Here is an 18,929-nt window from a genome sequence, read left to right as displayed (position 1 = left end):
TATGGATTTGTACTGTAGAGTTATGTAGCGCTTACTACCTAAGCCGGGATGTAGAAGCGTTTTGTGGGTGGGCAGCAAACTACCTAATGTAGCACAAAGTTATTTTCTACTACTGTGGGAAGAAGTCTATGTTTGTCTCTTGATCTTTGTAATCTTCACCCTCTTCCAAGTTCATGTGGGTCGGCACTGATGATGTCACATTTTGCTTCCCTGTCCAAGCAGCAGGCGAAGGCGGGAGTGATGAGAGCAGCAGAGCCCAGCGGAGCGCGGATCAGTTACACCCGCTGGGGGCAGCAATCTTGGCTGCAATACGTGCGCCCCTCACCCATGGCCACGGGGCAGGCCTCCCAGTTATCAGCTCATCACATCCGCATGTTTACCTTTACATGCGCCGCCTGTCACCCAAGCCCAACGCGGGGCCATCAGCGCATGCAGAGGCCTTGACAGATGCGCGCTGATATTTGTTTGCATGACATGGACACGATAATATTAAGTGGGCATGAAAAGAATTAATGCCTCCTTCGCTTCACACGAAGAGCTGGTATCGAAAATCGCCATGGAAGAGTAGATGTTTTCTCCAAGGCATCTGCCTGCGCTTGTCAACAATCTTACTTTTGCTGATTTTTTTCATGGTTTATGTTGTCCGCATTTTTCATTTTCTTTGCTTGTTCCCCACATATGGTTAGTGTTCGTTTTTTGTATGACGTGGTTTTGCCATTTTCATTAAAGATACTTATGCATCATGTTTTCATCTCGGTAGGTGCTGTGGTGATACCGCAAATAAAAAAACAGCCCATCAAGTGACGTGTCAGTAAAGAGGTCACATCAGTGAATCTAGAGCAGAGCGCCGACTTAGGTTAAACGACTTGACAGTTGTTCCAAGCGTTAGGCAGAGAGTAGCTAGTAATATCCAGTATTTCTATTCGCGTTTTAATTCCGGAATTCATTAACGTGTCTCTCGGGCTCCCATTATTGCCAGATATGGAAACTGCGACATAAGGTAACAATGCTGTAACCAAGATCACAACGTTTTGAGAGAGAGAGTTAGGATTAACAAGCTAAAACAAGCGCTAAAAGACAAGCGTGGCCCACGGCCGCAAAAGTTAGAGAGTACTCATGCATGCAGAGCGCTTGCCTTGCGGGAGCGAGCAGCGGCTGACGCGATAATTGCAAACAGATGACGCCGCTGCTCGCTCCCGCAAGGCAAACGCTCTGCTTGCACGAATATTCATTGGAAACAGTGCAAAACATGCACAAGTTTCCAAAAAAGTACAGAGCGCAGCGTAGGCAAGACCTAATACGGGGGACCCCAGCATACCTTCCAACTACTATACTATTAGTCTCCTAGATAACTTCCAAAATATATTCTGTAAACAGGTGTCTGAGAGGTTGTCAGGCTGGTATGACAAGACTAAAATTCTTACCAACCTTCAGGCAGGTTTTAGGAAGAAGGTTAGTGCTGTGGACCAGGTCTTTCGGTTCCTCCTGATCAAATGGAAGAAGGTGGACCTGGCCATGGGTGACCTCTATGTAGCATTTATCGATCTGCGTGCCGCTTTTCGACCTGGTCCCTGGGGGGAACCTTTGGGAAGTCCTTCAGGGAATAGGTATTCCGCCTGATCTCCATTTGATCAGATTGCTACACGCGCAAATGTTGCAAAAGTAAGGTGTGGGGTGAAAGGAGAGCTGACTGATGCCTTCCCTGTCAACAAAGGAGTACTGCAGGGGTGTGTCCTTGCACCAATCCTCTTTCTCCTTTACATCAACAACTGTATCACCTATCTAATGAGCTGTGTGAATGATCCCCCTTCCTTGGTGAGGGTAAAATACCAGCACTCCTCTTTGCAGACAACACTTAGTTGTCCAAAACTAGGAGGGGGCTTCAAAATGTGGTTGATAGTTTCAACCAATTTTGCAGAGACTTTGGCCTTGAAATTAACACCTGTAAAGAGCAATTTTATGGTGTACTCCAAGAAAGGCAGGACAAAAGGCACTATCTAGAAGGGTGCATAGTCACTGGAAAGGGTGCAGGAGTTTGACTATCTGAGTATCAGATTAGATGGGATAATGGAACCTGTGCATCCTAAAAAGTACCCTAATTGTGAAACACCAGGTGGGTGCCATACAAAAATGTGCTTAAAAAACGGCATGGTCTCCTGCCCGCCCAACAGTAGAAATCTATAAAGTGCAAGCCAGGAGGGCAACACGATAGGGGGCAGAATTACGGGGTCATTTTAATACTAGCACCCTGACTACCACAGAAAACAACTTTTTCAGGTCTGTTGGGTTTGGGAAAGGGCACACTATTGGTTCCCCTCGACCAAGATCTAAGAATTTCTGAGTTAGCAACAGCGCTTTTGCTAAAACCCTTTTTGTACTGGATCCGAAGGTAGAGTACAGATGAATTGTTCCACCTCAAGAACGGACTGAATTGTGCCATCCCAAGGAAGGTTTGAGGGATGTTATCTCAACCAATGGGACAGGGAGAGTTGGTTGGTTAAGGGTGCTCAAAAAAACCTGACTTGATGTGGGCCTAGGAAAATTCTGGAGAGAGCCCCAGGCCATTCAGGGAAGGGATGCTGTTGTAGTAAACAAAGATGATGGAAGAGAGAGTTATCCGCCTTAGAGATCACAATGTTTCGGTAGGGAGTCTGGCAAGCGCCTTTCTCCTCGATACGCCTGTGCGCAATTTCGAGGAGTTCTTGGGTTTTATATGCCTGGCTGCGAACCCTACAACTACAATTCAGAGATGTGTGTTTACCCATAGCAGCAAAGTGGAGGAAGGCAAACCAGGAAATCAGATTGTTGTCCATGCTGCAAAAATACCTGTAAAAGTGATGAGCATGTGCAGTTCTTTTGTCCCCTCTATGCAAAAGCAAGGTTCAACTGGATTGTTCCTATGTGCAGATCTTTTTGTCTGTTGACGAGTGGAGGAGCATTTAGAATATGCAAAAGTTACACCACTGCGATTGTGGAGGTGGCTGTCTCTAAATGTCTGTATTAAGCGTGGATAACTAGAACCAAACTGCTGAAGACTATAAAAAGCTAGGTTGAGAATGCCCCCTTTGTGATATTATAGTTCCTCGATTGTTTTCTGTTTAGGGGTTTCTAATGATTTTATTGCTGTTTATATGTGTTTTTATCTTGTGCTGAAACTGCTTTTAAATTATGTATTTTCGTTTATTAAACAAATAATTCAAAATATCAATAAACAATATGATAATCGCTTCATAACATTAAATAAAATAAAAAAATGAATGCAGGGTCAGCGTGGTGCATGTAAATATCCTCCTACCGTCCACTTTTTTGTCCCAAGGATCCACTATATTCATCCTACAAACTGAAGATTTAAGAAGATGAGCGGTCAATATAATTTACATGGAGGGAGCTTAAGAACTACGTTCCTTCAACTTTAGTGTAGCTCTCTCCCACTCACAACATATGGGAAAGATAATCACATAGGGACTCTCTTTTAAAGAGAAGGCAGCATAGATCCAGAGAAGGCCTTAGGTAAACATATTGTAATGTACAGGTTAGGGGACATCTATAAAAAAAAAGGTGTACCCTGCAAGCACTACTGAGCAAGTATTGCATTGTTAGGTATTTTAGAGGATTTTGGGGGAAGCCGAGGGGAGTTACACTCGTATCGGATTTGGAGCTGTGCTCGCCAAGAGACATTGCCAAACACTGGAATTTTTCAACCCCATCATCCATTGCCAGTTTGCAGGCAGCAATGGACTGGTGTGCAAAACAAGAAGAACCAATATATGTGTCTGGCGATTGTCCTCAGGAACACAAGAAAGTGTGAGGGAAGTGTCGGGCATATCATGGTCTCGGTTGAGCATTCCCTGGGTTTATCTGGATTTCATGTAACAAGAAGCTTGTCTGGATGCTTTAATACGGAGCAACAACATTATATTAAAGGCATACTGTCTTTAATATATGTGTTTCATAATAAATAAATCAGATCTACGTGTGTTTTTTTTGTGTTTACTTTTCCTAACAAAAGATCAGACCTATGGCATCTGAACTAATGTTTCGCAATGAATTGCTCCCATTTAGGCGAATTGCAGAAAACATATCTGTAGCAAGATGGAGAGGAGGGGGGTTGCGACATGCTGGGGGACTTTTACCCAAGGGATAGGTTCATTACCTTTGCGGAGGCACAAGAGACATTTGCGCTTGGCGGGGGACAGTTCCTTCAATATGCTAAATTGGCACACAAAGCACGCCAGATATAGAGGAAATTCCCAGACTCTCCACAAATGGCGGAAACGTTGCACATGTTGTTGACAGCCAGGTCGGCTAGGCATTCGGTAATGCACTTTTACAAAACACTCAACGCAGACAGATCCGGGACGGAACCGGGTACTCGTTGGGCATGGGGGAACGGAACTGAATTCTATTACAGGACTGGAGGCTTCAGATTATGCTTCTCTTATCTTTACTGCAAAACACAGCAGCCAATGAAAACATACAATTTAGTGTAAAACAACTACATTGCCCATGATGCACACATATAGCCACACCTCCACAGTCTATAAGAGCCTCATGTGTGGTCCCATCATCCTCTTTCTTTTTTGCTCACAGCAAGAGTTAAGTGCACCATTTCATGTTTCCTCACTCTGCTATTTGCATGGGGGGTTTGACTGTTCCTTTATATTACTGACATTGCGATTGTTTCGTAGTGTTTGTATTGCCTTTTCAGACGTGTGGTTTCTCACAGGTTAATGTTGGCTGGGTCAGGAGCGAGCGCTCCGACCTTGGCGCGTTGCCCGAGTTCCGAGGGCTCATAAGCGCGGATTAATAGTGCCCGCTCCTTAGCCAGGTTACAAGTGCCTATTTCCTGGTAGATGCAACGCTTGCTAGTCGCGTGCGAGATAGCGGTCTTTGACCGGGCAGTTGCGGCGGCCGCATTTCACGGAGCCTTGTTCCCAGTTTGTTTATCTCCCCTTACTTGCGCTCAGTGCGCGGCGTCTGGGCTCCCTTAATCGCCCTCCTACGCCGCACGTGCTGGGTGGCTCTTGGCTGACGCACGCTCTCCAACGCGCGCATTTGGGCCGCTTTTGGGGGCGTTTGGGCGGCGCGCCTCAGCGCGAATTTTCCTCGGCTAAACTGACACTCATTCACGCTCGGTTTTGCCGCTCTGCCTATAATCGCATTGCTGGTTGTAAAATCCAGGCCATTAAGAGTGCGCATGCGCTCTATATATATTCAAATTGACTGGACTAGGTCTCTGACCTTTGAGTACAGCATTGCTGAGGGGGTTTGAAACTTTACAGAGTGTCTTGAACTTGTGTGCAGGTGGGCTTCCCCCCCCCCCACAACCCCCCCCATTACTCCTCGTGGTGGTGGTTTGTGATTACTATAGAGTCAGTTAAATATATACAACATATTTCACTCCACCTGTTGGCATGGAGGACTGGGTTTGATACCCCAATGAGGATGACGAGGAGAACTACGAAGGACAACTGGAGATTGTCGTGGAGGATAACCTCGTGGAAGCCTTGGACGCCTCGGTCCAATCCTCTGTAAATAGGGCAATTGAGTCCACCGTCCCCCAGACCGTCCATCAGGGTCTGGCGGCAGCCCTGCGCCCTATAAAAAAGCAATTGGAGAATTTCGCCAAGCGCCATGGCTATGGCAAAGAGCCGCAGAAGAGGGAATCTGAAGCTTTGACTTCTGGTGAGGGCACGGTTACCGCAAAGCAATGGCCACATACCCAAGCATTGTCAATGCTGCCCAGCAGTGGGGCAGGCAACCATTCCTATTCGGGGGCTAAGGCCAAATCGAAACAAAGGGTGCACACCGATACTGACACCACCACAACGGGCACAAACACAGATACCAATACCTCCGAGGAGCCTCCTCCTCCAAAAAAGGTGAAAAACTTCACTCCCGTCGGCTTCGGAACTTCCAAACACCCCTTTCACATTCGACCCTACAGACATCATCCATCCCAGGTCTTCAGACTGGACCCCACCTCCGGAGGTCTCTGATTACTTCATGAAAACCTCAGAAAGGGAGGTGCGCAATCGGCTACGGTGGGAATGCCCACGCCCGGACGTCCTAGACAAGGTAGCCGAGATGCCAGAGATAGATGAGAGTCTCCTCACGTTCTTAAAGAAATTTTCCAAGGACCCCAAACGGGGCATGGACCGCGTGTGGCGCGGATGTCAAGATAAGCTGCTGGACGTTGTGGGCCCCTTGGCAAAAATCTTAGAGATGGCCTTGGTGGCTAAGAAGAGCGCTGCTCCGGTAGACCCTGATATTCTAGCGGGCTGGACCCAACGGGCTATATGCCTTCTTGGCAATGCTAATTGCGCGATTTCAGCTGAAAGACGCAAATCGCTGCTTATCAGAATGGATAGCAACCTCACTGAACTGGCGGTCCCTTGGCGAGTGAGTAGTTCTTTGGAGAGCGTTTTGTTAAAGATGTGTCGAAATATGTCGGCACTTTTACATCACTGGACAAAGCGCAGACTGGAATTAAGAGAGTCTTCCAGCAGGGTGTTTTTAATCGGGCCGGACGAGGCAGGGGCCGCTCGTCAGGCCGTGGTTTCCAGCAAGGCTCCCAGAGAGGCGACTTCGGTCGCGGCAGAGGGGAGTGGGTCTCCACAAGTGGAGGCACATTCTACCCTTCTCGCCGAAGATTCAACAGAGGACAATTCCAGAATGGCGGCAACAGGATAAACTTTAAGGCCCAGCAGTCCTCAGGCGAGTGTTACAGATCATTCTCATCTTCCTTTGGGGGGAGGGGGGGGGGTCGCACTCAGCACTGTCTTCTGCAATGGCAGAAGCGGACTCAGGACGCTTGGGTGTTACAAACCATCATGGGTTTTCAGTTGGAGTTTTATTCTCCTTCATTTCAGAACGATCTCCCCGTGAATCTCCATTTTTCTCTACAATATCACAGTTTTAGAGACAGAGAAATTGCGGAGTTGCTGTAAAAACACGCGATAGAGCCGTGCAACAAGGGGCTCACGGTTTTTGCAGCAACATTTTCCTCGTACAGAAGAAAGGGGGTGGAGACAGACTTGTCCACCGTCGTTTCCTCCAATTCCGGTGGAATGGTCAGTGGTACGAACATTTGGCCCTTCCTTTCGGGCTTTCATCAGCTCCGTGGTGTTTCACTAAGGTGATGAAGCCAGTTGTCGCTCATCTGAGAGAGCGGGGTGAGGCTAATAATCTATTTGGATGATATCCTGATCATGGCTCAGAGTCAGGACACCCTTCTACAACATCTGCATCTCACGACGACGCTCCTACAGAGCTTGGTGTTTGTGATCAACCTCGCAAAGTCTGTGGTTTCCCCGACGCAGTTAATAGATTTTCTCGGTTTCACGATAGACTCGAGGACAGCTCTGTTGAGCCTTCCCAAAGCAAAGTTGAGAGATCTCAAGGAGATTCTTGGGTTACTGAGCCGGCAGACGGTTTCGCTCAGGGCCATTGCCAGAGTAGTGGGGATTCTAGCCTCTTCAATTCAGGCCATATTTCCGGGCCCTCTCCATTACAGGGCCTTACAGCGTCTGAAGATTCAGCACATTCAGAAAGGGTTGTCCTACGAGGACACCATCCCATTGTCTCAGGAAGTCAGGACCGAACTACAGTGGTGGCTGGGCAACGTAGACGCCTGGAATGGTAGAGCAATCTTCGGTTCCCAACCAGAGGTGGTTATCGAGTCAGACGCCAGCTGCTGGGGCACGCGCTGCGGAGACATCTCCACAGACGGAAGATGGTCTCCGCAGGAATTGTCTTTGCACATAAACTGTCTAGAATTACTTGCCGGGTCTTTCGCAATTCAGACACTGTCCCCGAGGCAGACCTATTGTTGCATCCTCCTCCGCCTGGACAATGTGTCTGCGGTGAGGTATATCAACAAGTTGGGAGGCACGAGATCGTCTTTTCTTGTCAAGATAGCCAAGGACTTTTGGCATTATTGCCTCGACCAGCAGATTTCGGTGATCGCGGAGTACATACCGGGCCAATCCAATCAGGTAGCGGACTGGAACTCCAGGGACCTCAGGGATTACAGCGACTGGAAGTTGCTTCCCAGAGTCTTTCAGTGGCTTCAGGACATTTGGGGTCCCTTTCAGTTGGACCTCTTCGCCTCACGTACCAGATTCCTCAGTTTTTCAGCTGGAGGCCGGACCCGATGGCACGGGCGACCAATGCTTTTCTGCAGGATTGGTCAGGCGCGACCCAATATCCGTTTCCCCCATTCTGATTGATCCCCAGGGTGATGACACAGGTGATCAGGCAAAGGGCAGAGATAGTCCTAGTGACGCCGTGGAGGACATCTCAACCGTGGTTTCCAAAGTTGCGACCTTCCCAGGTTGCTCCCAGAGTCGACATTGTTGCTCCTGGGCCCTCTTCAGGAGAGTCATCCCATGATTCTGGAGGGACGCCTCATGCTGATGGCATGGAGGCTTCCAGGAAATAGTGGCATATGCCAGGAGTTTCGGACAAGGCTTCTGAGTTTATCAAGCAAGCCTGGGCACCTTCCACAAGGAAGTGTTATTCCTCAGCCTGGAAAGGCTGGGTGGATTGGTGCTTGGAACGACATTTTGATCCCGTGGGGGCGGAATTACCCCAAGTGTTAAATTTCCTTTCGGACAAAGCTTCGGAGGGCCTGGCTTATCACTCAGTCAACAATTTTCGGTCGGCCATTTCAGCGGGTCATGAGCTGGTGGATGGCAAGCCAGTGGGCATGCATCCGGTTGTATGCAAGCTTCTTAAGGGCATCAGGGTAGCTAATCCTCCCAAACCCAAATATACGGGTCTGTGGGATGTTTCTTTAGTTATATCCTTGTTCAATCGTTGGCCTACCCATGCCCTTCTTTCTAGGAAGCAGCTAACAGCCAAATTGGCTATGTTACTATGCCTGTCAGCGTGCAGACGTTCATCAGATGTGAGAGCCCTCGACGTTACAGGTAGAGTATTTACCCCAGAGGGGGTTTCTTTCACTATTACCGGATGTACCAAGACACTTTCTCGCCACATTGATTACAATGCTTTCCGAGAAAATGAAAAGTTATGTGTAATAAATTGTTTAAATGCATATGAAGAGTGTACAAGGGCATTGAGACCACAGGGTTGTTTTCAACTGTTGATTGTTTTATTGAAGCCGTACAAACCAGTGGCGGCTGCCACCATTGCCAGATGGTTTAGATTTATCATGCAGGAAGCTGGTATTGACATCCAAAGGTTTGGGGCACATTCTGTTAGAGGCGCTATGGCCTCAAAATCATACATGTTGGCTTCTAACATTCAAGACATTATGCGTTGTGCAGATTGGTCTTCATAATCAACTTTCAAAACGTTTTACTACAAGCCGGTGGGTGATATTACTTCTGTGGTATTTGGACAGCGTTAAACTAGCATAATCTGAAGCCTCCGGTCCTGTAATAGAATCAAAACTTTGCTAGCATTCGCGCCAAGAATTTTCAATTCTATTAAGGACACGGAGGCGAGGATTATCCCACCCGGCTTTATTAACAGTATTGTAGCTTACCCGCCCATGTTGCATGTTATGACATACTCGATTATACAGTGGTTACAGAGGTTCACTTTCCTTCATTTCAGGTTCAGACAAGAAGTCTGAATAGAAGACGATGATGGCAAGAGCTTGCGCTTGAAGAGTTCAAGTTATACTCCACGTTGGAGGAGGTTTTTGGACTTATTCATGCTCATGTTTGGACTTGCGTTCTCAGCAAAGAAAGAGGATGATGAGACCACGCAGGAGGCTCTTATAGACTGTGGAGGCATGCCTTATATGTATGCATCATGGGCAATGTAGTTGTTTTACACTAAATTGTATGTTTTCATTGGCTGCTGTGTTTTGCAGTAAAGATAAGAGAAGCATAATCCTCGCCTCCGTGTCCTTAATAGAATTGAAAATTCTTGGTGCGAATGCTAGCAAATTTTTGACTGTTCACTGACTCGGACTGGAATACGGCCTGTAAATTAGTAAAGACTGTCTCCTGTAAAGCCCAATTTAAATTAGCACACTTTAATTACTTGGATCGTACACATAACATGCGGACGAGCGCAGCGGGCGCGACGTTTGCGCGCCGAAGGCGCGCCTAAGGCAAGCCCGTCTGCGCCCGTCCGCGACCACACGAGGCCAGAGGTCATCCCCCCTGCCCAACTACCGAGCCACATCATTACCTACAGCTCACACTCCCTTCGGCAACTTTACCAGCCTCCGACGCCATCCTGCCTTCACGCGTGGGACCCGTCAATAAAACATCCTGCCTGCAGCAATTGCAGCTTTCATTTCTCACCCCACGCCCCTTTGAAACCAAAAACATTCTCTATGCTACTGCTTAACTGTCGCTCACTCCCCAGACATTCTACGGAAATTCACCTTATGCTAGAGGAAATTAACCCAGATATTCTCTTTGCCACAGAGACGTGGTTACATGACCATTCGGAACCTGATCTAGTACAAGCTCTCCCGCCTGAATATCAAATTTGTCGCCTCGACCGCAAAAAGGGAACCGGAGGTGGCCTAGCAATAATCCATAAAGCTATTTACGAAGTTGCCTCCACCCCGGTGCTCCTCCCAGATAGTGAATGTCTCTCCTTCTCTATAAAATTCAGCCCTATTCATACCCTCTCCGGTATACTTATATACCGTCCGCCAGGACCCCAGGGCCCTTTCCTTTCAAAACTCGCCCCTACAATTGCGGACCTGGTGCTCAGCTCTGCTAACTACACAATCATGGGAGATCTTAACATCCATCTGGATGACCCGACCGACCCCTCTGCCAGAGAACTTACATCAAGCCTACAAGCCTTGGAGCTACATCAACTTGTCCTCGGGCCCACACATCAAAAAGGGCATCTCCTAGATCCCATTTTCAGTAACTGTCCCAACCTTCTTACCAAAAACCCCTCCCCACTGCCCTGGTCTGATCATTTCCTCATCCCATTCACTTGGACCCCCCCTACCTCCCTCCTTCAAAACCCCCGACGACTCTGCTATCAAGGAACTGGCAAAAAATCCCCCTACCTGAATGGCAAAGCTCCTTACAATGTTCGAAACCCCCTAACTCATCGCACCCTATTCAGGGGAACAATAACTATAACAGGTGGATCACCAACTCCTTAAATCTGGTACTCCCCATGAAAAGTCTTCGTCCCAAGCGGGGCAATCCAACTGCCCCATGGTACACAGACGATCTACGGAAGGCCAAACGCGCCTGTAAGCAGATGGAAAGAAAATGGCGCCTTCACTACTGCCCTGCAGATAAAATCAGTTACAGAGCAGCTATTAAAAATTATAAAGCAGACATCCAACAAGTTCAGGCCTCATTCTACGAACAAAAAATAGACAATGCGGCGAATAAACCCAAGGAGATTTACCGTATTGCCAAAACCCTCCTGCGACTTCCTGAGACTCCTAAAGTCCACAACAACACCCAGAACCATTGCGAGGAAATAGCGGAATTCTTCCATCAAAAAATAGAATTGATCAATTCCTCCTTCCCCCATCCCACCTCCCCGGCCAGAGACCCTACCAACATTGACCCTATGGTAGCCCCACCCAGTGTTCTCAACAACTTCCCAGCTCTTGACAAAATCAATCTGGAAAAGTATATGAGAATGGTAAAATCTGGATCCCCAACTGACCCAGCCCCTCCTAGGGTTCTCACCCAAATAACCAGCCAGATTTCACCCACCATCCAAGCTCTGCTCAATTCCTCCCTCAATACTGGCATCGTTCCCCCCCCTATGGAAGAGAGCCATGGTCAAAGCACTGTTAAAGAAACCTACTCTTGACCAATCAAACCCTTCCAACTACCGACCCATCTCCCTTCTACCCGGGCTCAGCAAAATTCTGGAAAAACATGTCAATTCTATTCTGACAGACTTTCTAGAATCCAACACCATACTGGACCCCACCCAGACAGGTTTCAGGCCCCGCCACGGAACTGAGACTGCCCTGATTGCAGTGACGGAGGAGGCAAGAAGGATCCTGGACGGTGGCGGCTCCACGGCCATCGTCCTACTTGACCTGAGTGCCGCCTTCGACACTGTAAATCACAGCATCCTAATCCATCGCCTCAGTAGGATTGGAGTGTCAGGAATGGCGCTCACCTGGCTGGAATCATTCCTCACAGACAGATCCTTCCAGGTATTCGAAAAGGAGTTTACCTCCTCTAGTAAACCTCTTAACTGTGGAGTGCCTCAGGGCTCCTCCCTGAGTCCCACCCTTTTTAATGTTTACCTCCGTCCCCTAGCTGATGTCGTCCGCCCTTTTGGGGTGAAAATTGTCACCTACGCGGACGACACTCAGCTGGTGGTAGCACTGGACCCCCCCCTCAACTCAAACCACAGCCTACACAACTGCCTGGAAGCTGTTGCGTCCTGGATGTCGGTCTCCCATCTAAAACTTAACGGGGACAAGACAGAGGTAATGCTCCTTGGAAACAACATCTCCAAATCCATCGATACCATCTGGCCCCTATGTTTAGGTAGCCCCCCCCCAACCTAAGGATCAAATTAAGAGCAATCTCACCTTCAACTACCAAGCCACCAAACTAGCCGCCATCTGCTTTGGGCTGATGAGATTTCTCCGCAAGATTCTCCCCCTTCTCCCGTTTCACTCCAGACGAATCATGGTCCAAGGACTAATCCTGTCACGCCTCGACTGCGGTAACGCCCTATACCTAGGCACCCCACAGTCCACAATGTCCAAACTGCAAGTTGTCCAAAACTGCGCAGCAAGAATCCTCTTGAACCTCCCTCGCCGATCCTCAGTAAAAGCCAGATTGAAGGACCTTCACTGGCTACCCATGAAAGCTAGAATAGAATTCAAGAGCATGTGCATCGCGCACCGCTCCTACTGGGGAACAGGCCCCGCCATAAATCAACATTTGGTTGAAGCATACCATCCTCCTCGAGCCCTCAGATCCGCGACCTCCTACCTTACCTCCGTACCACGTATAAAAAGAGCCAGATGCGGAGGCCGCTCGCTTTCCTACAACTTGGCCAGGATCTGGAACACTCTACCACTCACAATCAGGTCAGAATCCAACCTGCTCACATTTCGAAAACTCCTAAAAACTTGGCTTTTTAATAAATCTCACACTTAACCCACCCTTTGCTCCCCCCACCCCCGCCCTACAGTTCAACCCTCCAGTTTGTCTACAGAGCTGGGACGCCTTTGGGTAGCCATCGCGCTTTACAAATTTTCATTCCATTCCATTCCATGCTGGTTAAACCCTCGACTCCTCACAGTCCGGCTTCCGTGCTAAACACAGCACTGAGACCGCACTCATCGCAGCAACAGACGACATTCGTACTCTGCTAGACAACGGAGACACAGTCGCCCTCATCCTTCTCGACCTCTCCGCAGCCTTCGACACAGTTTGTCATAGCACCTTAATACAACGCCTCAGAAACATCGGTATCCAAGGAAAAGCACTGGAATGGATCACCTCCTTCCTCACCGGAAGAACCCAGAGAGTCCGCCTCCCACCATTCCACTCAGAGGCCACTGAAGTCATCTGCGGCGTACCACAAGGGTCCTCACTTAGTCCCACCCTCTTCAACGTATACATGAGCCCCCTCGCGACCATCGTACGCCAACACAACCTCAACATCATCTCCTACGCGGATGACACTCAACTGATCCTCTCACTCACCAAAGACCCTAACACCGCCAAAACCAACCTACATGAAGGGATGAAGGAAGTAGCCGAGTGGATGAAGCACAGCCGCCTGAAACTGAATTCTGACAAAACTGAAGTCCTTATCCTTGGCACCTCCCCCTCCGCCTGGGATGACTCTTGGTGGCCAGAGGCCCTTGGAAAAGCACCCATCCCGACGGACCACGCACGGAACTTAGGTGTCATCCTGGACTCCTCTCTCTCTATGAACAGACAAGTCAACGCCGTCTCATCTTCTTGCTTCAATATTCTTCGCATGCTCAAAAAGCATTTCGCTGGATCCCCACCGAAACCAGAAAAACGGTAACCCACGCACTGGTCACAAGCCGCCTGGACTACGGAAACACCCTATACGCCGGTACCACCGCAAAACTCCAGAAAAAACTTCAACGCATCCAGAACGCCTCAGCCAGACTCATACTAGACATCCCACGTAAAGACCACATCTCTGGACACCTGAAAAACCTCCACTGGCTCCCAGTTAACAAGAGGATTACTTTCCGCCTCCTAACCCACGCACACAAAGCACTTTACGAACTTGGACCCGAATGCCTCAACTCACGACTCTCCTTCTACACCCCCTCCCGCCACCTACGATCATCCAACCAAGCCCTTGCAACTGTACCTCGCATCAACAAAACCACCATGGGAGGCAGATCCTTCTCCTACCTGGCAGCTAAAACCTGGAACTCACTTCCCACTCACCTTCGCCTCACTCAGAACCACCTTACATTCAGAAAGCAACTTAAAACCTGGATATTCGACAAGTAATTCCCTACCCTTCCTCAAGCGCCTTGAGACCCTCTGGGTATGTAGCGCGCTATATAAATTACTTGACTTGACTTGACCGTTGATTCCTTCAATTAGCACTGGAATTAGCTAAGAGAAGGATTGCCATTGGATAGATGGGTACTAGGGCCGCTAAAGCGTTTAACATTTATTAAAACAATTTACTAAAAGAAGTACAGTTTAACATCCAGAGTCCAATGCAGAACATAATGATCTGGGAAAATGAAATAAAAGGTTAACATGAAAGGGGAAAATTCGGGTAGATGATCGAGGAAATAGGGGCACATGACTGTGGACTTTGCACAACCTTTCGCGCCTGCCCTGGAGTCTCTAAGCGTGCTCTTGCCTACACTGAGGCGATGCACCTACAAGCGTGCTCTTGCCTAAACTGAGGCGATGCACCTCGCACTCTGGCTGCCATAGGAGCCGCTCAAGGTGACACCACGGACGGAGACTATAGGAGATCGTCATGCTGCAGCGTTGGTGCGTTCTCTGGTACCTGAACACCACCCATGACTCCAGGTGGCGGACAGCTTTCTTGTAGAGCCGCAGCACCTTCTGCTGGTGCGTGAGATAAGCGAAGGACATGACAGCTTCCTCGCTGCAGGCTCGCACCAGGCGGCTGAACCCACGGCCTCCCGTTCCTCCCAGCTAACCCTTTAGAAACAAAAGACGGGCTTACACGACAAGTGTACAGTTGGTCGCCATCTTAGAGCTAGAGTTCTTAGTGGTTGACAATCTACAAACACGCAAAATAAACGGCTAAAAGATACTTGTCCACTTCGCTCATTGATACTGTTGACATTTAATTTGACCATCAAACATTAAGGGTGAAACAAAACAATAAAGCCCAACATTTTTTTACAGATGTAATAAATTAATGAACTAACACATAAGTATTCTTATTTGAAATCAACTGATTTCAATTAATTGTTACTATCTCTGGAACACGAAGTTGTCCTTGCCATTACTTTCAAGTACATACAATTAAGGACATTAGAAGTTGTACAGTAGTTTCTGTTCTCGCGGCATTATGTGACCACAACGCAAGGCGAAGTGTAGTTTACTGTAGGAAACAAAAGAAGGACCGTCTTTCTTAGGTCCAGGCTCAAAAGTAAAAATCCTTTGGCTAAATGTAGCGACCATTTTAGAATGACCGGACTTTTATCGTATGCCATTTATGTTAGAACCCAAGACCTGAAAGAGACAGGTTATCTGAAATAATTCTACATATGATTCGCTCATCTATACTGTTGCTTTATGGGCATGTAAAACAGGTTAATTGACTGATACTTTTACATGGAGAAAGTGTTTTTTCATTTTCTCAGTTAACATCTGAGGTATGGTATTATGTAACAAGAATAGCAGCCGTGCTCACTTGTGGACTTGGTGGTGTGCGGAGAAAGTCTCCACTACCGCAACCCTTAAGACTTCCAAGAGGTAGTGGAAGCGCAAAGGCTGATGGGATACCAAGGGTCTCTGTCAACTGTGCAGACTCTCAAACAGCAGCATGAGTCGATTTAAATTAATCGGTAAGAAGACTTGGGCGCCGTTGGGCCCATATGTGCATGTTGCGATCCACATTTTCCAGTCTATGACAACATTTTCCTAAACTTTATGTACCCCCAATGCTGTCCCGTAGAAAATGAATGGTAAATCACTAATGAGGGATACCTCATCCATTCACCAGGCAGCCCGCACTTTGGAAGATTGGTTTTAGAGAATCGCTTGAAAGAATTATGTTATAATACTGTATCACGTGTGTACCGTATTAAACAGGATCAGGAAGATGAAGGTGATTCGTAATGAGAAGAGAATGCATGGCACACAATTTTCCATATTTTTCAGCATAAAGCATTTATCATTCTGTGCGTTTCTAGTGATTGATGTCAGTCTCGTGTTGTTACCTGTAGTCATTTTCAGTTAAATTAATTTTGGGAGGGTTTAGGGCCACAATCATTTAAAGGGAGATTATTACTTAATCATGAATGCCACCGTAATATTTTTCTGGGGCTCTCATGAGAGGCACAGAGCACTGTTGCGTTTTTGGCAGGGTGATATGACTACGGGAGAAGAAACTTGCTGCAGGGTGTTAGAGTGTTTTTATTACTTAGAAAAATGTCTAATTCAAATAAGCGTAAGCTTGTGTCACTACGCCACAGCCCACTTGCATTTATATCCCTTCATATATGCAGAGAGAAATGTGCACTTTTTATTTTATGTGAACAAGCTTTTTTCCACTTGTATGTGTTTCTTTGTGTGTTTTCTATTTCAGAAAATCAACAAAATACAAGCCTAATCCATGGTTTCTCAGACTGGCCAAGTGTTGCACATCAATCGTTAGAGAAACGCATAATGTGTATTTCCGTATCACCACAGGCACCATGATCGATTTATCAACTAAATCCACAAAAAAGAAAGGAAGCGAGATTAAGCCTTCCCTCGTTCTCCCACCAATTTATAATACTCACTTTGCGAGAAGGACATGTGAACAAGGGAATGACTGAAAATGTATATTACCGTCTGGGAAGTCGGTCAAACGGTCCCACACTGGTTACATTTTTTTAAATAACAATAATAGGAAAGAGAAAAACACAAGTGATCACCAAGCCCTATGAAGGAGGCAAGTGATGGAGGTGACATACCAATTTGGAAATCCCAAAGGGTTGTAAATACTGCCCTCACCCACTCAGTGAGTGGCATGCTTCATCATAGGGCCGCTGCGACTCCCTGATGCAGACCAACGTCCATGGAGGAACATAAAAAAAAAGAGAATATTGGAAAGAAAGAAATCAACAGATAGGGATCCCTCACACACAGAAAAAGTCTAAAACTGTCTAAGTCTGTATCAACACCTATAATATGGATCCCACTTGGCAGGATTAAAAGAAATCCTATATGAGTATATGGAAAAGTAACAACACCATTACCCTGTCTGCCGTATCAACATGTTTCTGCCGTAGTTTGCCGCCCGATAGGGCAGATTGCATTCATCAGGATACAGATCCCTTAAGAAGCTTCTAGAGATGTACCCTCCTAGTCTTGTCACTATATGGTAGTGGACTCGTAAATGGCTATACTTGTACTTTCTGTAGAAACAAACCATCTGCGTACCCGATTTTCATCAACGATGATCCTAACTCGGGGACAGAGTGGGGACTACATCCTGTAGTCACACTTACTCCAAGGTAGGGGTGTCTCCTAATTGGCCACTCTCATCCTCACCTCTGACATGAGAGGTATAGAGCACTGTTGCGTATGTGGAATGGTGACATGACCGTACTGGAGAAGAAACGAGCTGAAGGGTGTTTGTATTACTTAGAAAAATGTTTAATTCATATAAGCGTAGGTTTGTGTGACTACGCCGCAGCCCGCTTGCATTGATATCCCTTCATGTATGCAGAGAGAAGTGTGCACTTTTATTTGATGTGAACAAACTTCTTGTTCCACTTGTATGTGTTTTCCATTTCAGAAAATCAGCTTAATAGAAGCGTAATCCAAGGTTTCTCAGCCTTGCCAAGTGTTGCACATCAGGCGTTAGAGTAACACATAATGATGTGATTTTCGTATCACTGCAGGCACAATGATTTATCACGCAAATCAGATGAGCTCAGAACAGCATCTCACATTGCCTGGTTGTAAATGTTTCTCTCCTGAGTCCGTTGTACAGATGAGGAGCATGTTTCCCGTCACTTACTTTGTCTGCACCAATCAAGAGGTGCCCGTGGCTGTGACTTGACTGGCAATGAAGACCTGAGCTCTGCCCCGCACATGTGCCAGTTCTGGTGAAAATGGGCGCATTCTGCACTGCTGGCAGTTGATTGATAGAATCAGCTGCCACTCACGGTGATCCCCTGAATGGTGCAGGTGCTTTTGCTTCTTCCAAGCCCTTTGACTTTTATTGGAGTCCTCATGCACGAGAGGAGGAAGGACAATACCGGCACCTGTTTGATTTGATTTGATTTGATTTTAGGTTTTCTACAGCGCGCAGCTACCCTGGGGCATCCCGGCGCTAAAAAGACCACGGTACTGAGGTAAGGAAGGGTCAGGAAGACAAGCTCAGGGGAAAAGTAGGGTTTTTAGGCGTTTCCTAAACCTGAGGTGGTTATATTCTTGCCTCAGGGAGAGAGGAAGGGCATTCCAAAGTCTGGGAGCATTATAGGAGAACAGGTGACCGCCTGTTCTGGCCTTCCTAATTCTAGGGACATTGGCGAGGGAAAGAGAGTTGGATCTTAATTGTCGACTTGAATGCTGTTGAGTCACGAGTGTCCTAAGAATGGGAGGGCCTTCGTTGTGCATAATTCTATGAGTAATGCACAGGGTCTTAAAATTGACCCTCTCTTTTACTGGCAACCAGTGCAGGCTTCTGAGAGCTGGTTTGGCCGAATTCCTCGCTGAGGTTCCTGTGAGGATTCTAGCCGCCGCATTCTGTGCGCATTGAAGTCTATGGACAACCGAGGC

The 18,929-nt window shown here is 47.4% G+C and overlaps 2 protein-coding genes across 2 annotated transcripts in view; one reads left to right on the top strand and one right to left on the bottom strand.

Annotated features, from left to right (window-relative positions):
* The window catches only part of NDUFB9 (NADH:ubiquinone oxidoreductase subunit B9), a 40,083-nt gene extending 24,948 nt beyond the window's left edge, over positions 1-15,135 (bottom strand). The window contains exon 1 of the mRNA XM_086966196.1: positions 14,968-15,135. Within this exon, the coding sequence (XP_086822322.1) occupies positions 14,968-15,056 (89 nt within the window). The 5' untranslated portion in view covers positions 15,057-15,135. The remainder of the gene's footprint in view (positions 1-14,967) is intronic.
* A 470-nt stretch (positions 15,136-15,605) lies between these two features.
* TATDN1 (TatD DNase domain containing 1) overlaps positions 15,606-18,929 on the top strand; it is a 221,603-nt gene continuing 218,279 nt past the window's right edge. The window contains exon 1 of the mRNA XM_086966195.1: positions 15,606-16,000. Coding sequence (XP_086822321.1) covers positions 15,979-16,000 — 22 coding nt within the window. The 5' untranslated portion in view covers positions 15,606-15,978. The remainder of the gene's footprint in view (positions 16,001-18,929) is intronic.

The sequence above is a fragment of the Lissotriton vulgaris genome, chromosome 4_1 (genome assembly GCF_964263255.1).
Source record: "Lissotriton vulgaris chromosome 4_1, aLisVul1.2, whole genome shotgun sequence".
In the NCBI taxonomy this organism is placed as follows: Eukaryota; Metazoa; Chordata; class Amphibia; order Caudata; family Salamandridae; genus Lissotriton; species Lissotriton vulgaris.
This window is presented reverse-complemented; position numbering and strand designations above follow the sequence as displayed.